The 3,404-nt window shown below is 35.6% G+C and overlaps 1 protein-coding gene across 1 annotated transcript in view; it reads left to right on the plus strand.

Moving 5' to 3' along the window:
* The window catches only part of exoc4 (exocyst complex component 4), a 128,223-nt gene that overhangs the window by 104,524 nt on the left and 20,295 nt on the right, over nucleotides 1–3,404 (plus strand). The window contains exons 12-13 of the mRNA XM_016534785.1: nucleotides 1,749–1,904; nucleotides 3,003–3,181. Of these exons, the coding sequence (XP_016390271.1) occupies nucleotides 1,749–1,904; nucleotides 3,003–3,181 (335 nt within the window). The remainder of the gene's footprint in view (nucleotides 1–1,748; nucleotides 1,905–3,002; nucleotides 3,182–3,404) is intronic.

Here is a 3,404-nt window from a genome sequence, read left to right on the forward strand (position 1 = left end):
GTGTAAGTCAGCAGGGGTCTGAACTGAGCTCAGTCATGGGTAGAAAGTGCAGAAGCAGCCGTTTCCTCGCGCAATAATCACATGCTACCAATCTGTCTCTCTTTTTGTCTCTCCCTCTTTCTCATCCATAAGATGAGTGAAACGCACTGCATTACGTTCTACATGATCTGTTCAATCAATCTACACGTCGCAGTCAATAACAGTTCATTCATCCGCGCCCTCGTCTGCCTCTCTGTATCATCCAAACTCTTCTGCAGAACCGTGTTCAGCTGTCATCCAGTGCACACTGTTAATGGCCCGCTTATGTAATACTGAAGACATTTATCTGAACTTACGGTTCATTTTCATATTTTGGCACTTTTTGAGACGTGAAGTGAAATGGAGCTTGTCCAATTCCTGAGCCAATCATAGACTTTGTTCTTATTTTAGCTACTTACGCAGAGTTTCATCACACTTTATGATAACTTCCATTTAGAAGTCATTAACAACATCATTATATAGTACTTAACGAAACACTAGATAATGAACATTTAAATTTGTGAAAATAATTTTCATAGTATTTTTAGCTATTGCAGTGTACATTAACTTATGATCTGAGGAAGATGATATAACATGTCAGGCCAGTGTTTAGCACGCTTTCAGTCACATTGAACTGTGGAGCTAATATAATGTAATATAATAATTTAGATTTTTAGATTAGTTAGAAAATTTAGATTATTTATATTTGTATACATTTTACAATTTAGTATAAAATATATATAACATTTATTAACAATAAAACATATAAAAATGTTTAATGGTTATAATTAAATTAACTTAAATTTTCAAATATAAATATTAAATATATTACAAATATAAAATATATAAAAAAGTTTTTATTGAAAATTAAAATGTTACTCAGAAGAAGTATAATAATAATGTGTCAGACCAGTGTTTAGCACATTATGGGCAATGCAGGTTCAAATCTAGCTTGCAACATTTATTTATGTTGTTATGTTATGTTATGTTTATGAAGTGCCAAGCAGGAAATAATTATATAAAATCTGAATGTATAAATGTAAATTGTGAACATATAGAAATAAAATGTAAATCAGAATTTAAAGATAAAATTCTTAATATATAAATGTAAATTGTGAATATGTAGTTATAATTCTGAATATATTGATATTTAATTGCAATATGTAGATGTAAGTCTTATATATTTAGAATTACAGCTATATATTCTGATTTACATTTATATATTCAGATTTATAAAAATTTGTTCTGATTTACTTATATATTTACAACTTACATATATATGTATTAGTGCTGTCAAACGATTAATCATGATTAATCGTTTGACAGCACTAATATATATATATATATTAGTGCTGTCAAACGATTAATCATGATTAATCGTTTGACAGCACTAATATATATATATATATTAGTGCTGTCAAACGATTAATCATGATTAATCGTTTGACAGCACTAATATATATATATATATTAGTGCTGTCAAACGATTAATCATGATTAATCGTTTGACAGCACTAATATATATATATATATTAGTGCTGTCAAACGATTAATCATGATTAATCGTTTGACAGCACTAATATATATATATATATTCAGATTTTATATAATTATTTCCTGTTTGCCACTTCATATATTATATTATATTATATTATATTATTTTCTATGTTCCCAAAGTTTAATCCTGAACTGGTTTTAAGACTGTTGTGTGGTGTGTGTGTGTGTTGTAGGGGTATGGTACAGTGCGAGGAGAAGCTGACCATCAGTGCGTCCTGGGCTAAAGATGAAGATATCAGCCGCCTGCTGCAGTCTCTGCCCAACTGGGCCAGCATGACCCAACCCAGACAGCTCCGACAGAAGAGGGAAGAGGAAGAGGACTTCACACGGTGAGAGCACACGCTAATTCACACATACATACTACAAATACACAATGTCCCCAATGTGAGCTCACCACACAGATTCATCACAGAGCACACAGTATATACAAACACACTCACACAACTCCTATCAGCTCACATCCGAGCAGGTTAACGCACAGTCAGAGACGCCGTGGGACATTTGCTGTGTAACACAGATCCACAGGCCTCTACGTCCTGTAAAGAGATCAATAAACACATTGCATTTGGGCTTTCTGTCTTCGTCGAAAATGAAGGTTATTTTTAGCTGTTAAACACAGACAAAGCGTTTTGGTATTCTGCTTGTGTGCTGTGTTACAGAGGATGAAATCTGGCCCTTATAGCCTCCGTAGACATCTTTGAACAAGAACAAATTCAACTGCAGGCAATCACACTATCTGCCGGAACATTCCAGCATCCCAAGCACACACGCAATTCTGTTTTCAATTCACTTGCTCGCTCTATCTCCCTCCCTTTCTGCCTTTTCCTCTCAAGTGCACACTTGAATTAAAGAAGACACAAGTATGAGGAAAACTGTGATTGGACGAGAGGGAGGGGGGCCTTCGTTTTTATCAAAATTGCCCTCAAAGTGTTCTCCCGTCGGTTTGGATGTGCCATGGCCTGCAATTGTACAATAAATAAATGAATTGGTTATGTGGGACAGAAAAATCCAATCTAGCCGACCTGTTGAAGCTAAGCGCAGACAGCGAGCGGGAGGCTTTTATCATATAAATGACCCTGACAGTTTCATCAGCTAAAGAGGGATTACGCCACATGTATGGCAATCCTATACAGAGTGATAAAAGCTTGTTAAAAAGTCTTCCGTTCAATAGACGCTGCATTTTATCGTAAGGAATTTCACAGTGCTCAGAAATGAGCCGCGTGGATTTTTTTCTCCCACATTCATCACAGACCTGTAGAGGAGGAGGTCAAAGAAAATACTGACTTTATAGATTTGCTTGAGCATCATTCATCTGAATGTGCCTGTGAAGCTCAGCATCAGCTGCTGCTGTAGTTATGAGAAGGAGAGTAAGGGAAAGCACACGTTAAAACACAAATGTTCATTATTTCTCCTTCTGTCTCTCACAGGGCAGCATTTGCCAAGGAGTCGGAGGTTTTGACGGGGAATCTGGGTGATAAGCTGATTCCTCAGAATGAGATTCTGAGGGACGTCAGTGATCTGAAGGCTCTCGCTAACCTGCAGGAGAGCATGGAGTGGCTTGCCACTCGCCTCAGGGGCTTCTTCAGCAACCTGCCCCAGAGCTCCAGTGAGTGTGTGTGTTTATGGTTTGGCTGGAGGTTTGTCCAGTGAAAGTGTGTCACAATGTTTTGTGAGTCAAAATGTTTTCTAATTTTTTTTCCTCATCATACAACAATTTGATAAGTGATCATTTTAATTGAAAAATTAACTTGATTTTGAGTATCTGGTATGTGCACTTTTTTAAAACAATTTTTTAAAATTATAAATAGTAATAATAATATATTTTATTA

Source organism: Sinocyclocheilus rhinocerous, unplaced genomic scaffold, assembly GCF_001515625.1.
Source record: "Sinocyclocheilus rhinocerous isolate Xijiao unplaced genomic scaffold, SAMN03320098_v1.1 scaffold153, whole genome shotgun sequence".
In the NCBI taxonomy this organism is placed as follows: Eukaryota; Metazoa; Chordata; class Actinopteri; order Cypriniformes; family Cyprinidae; genus Sinocyclocheilus; species Sinocyclocheilus rhinocerous.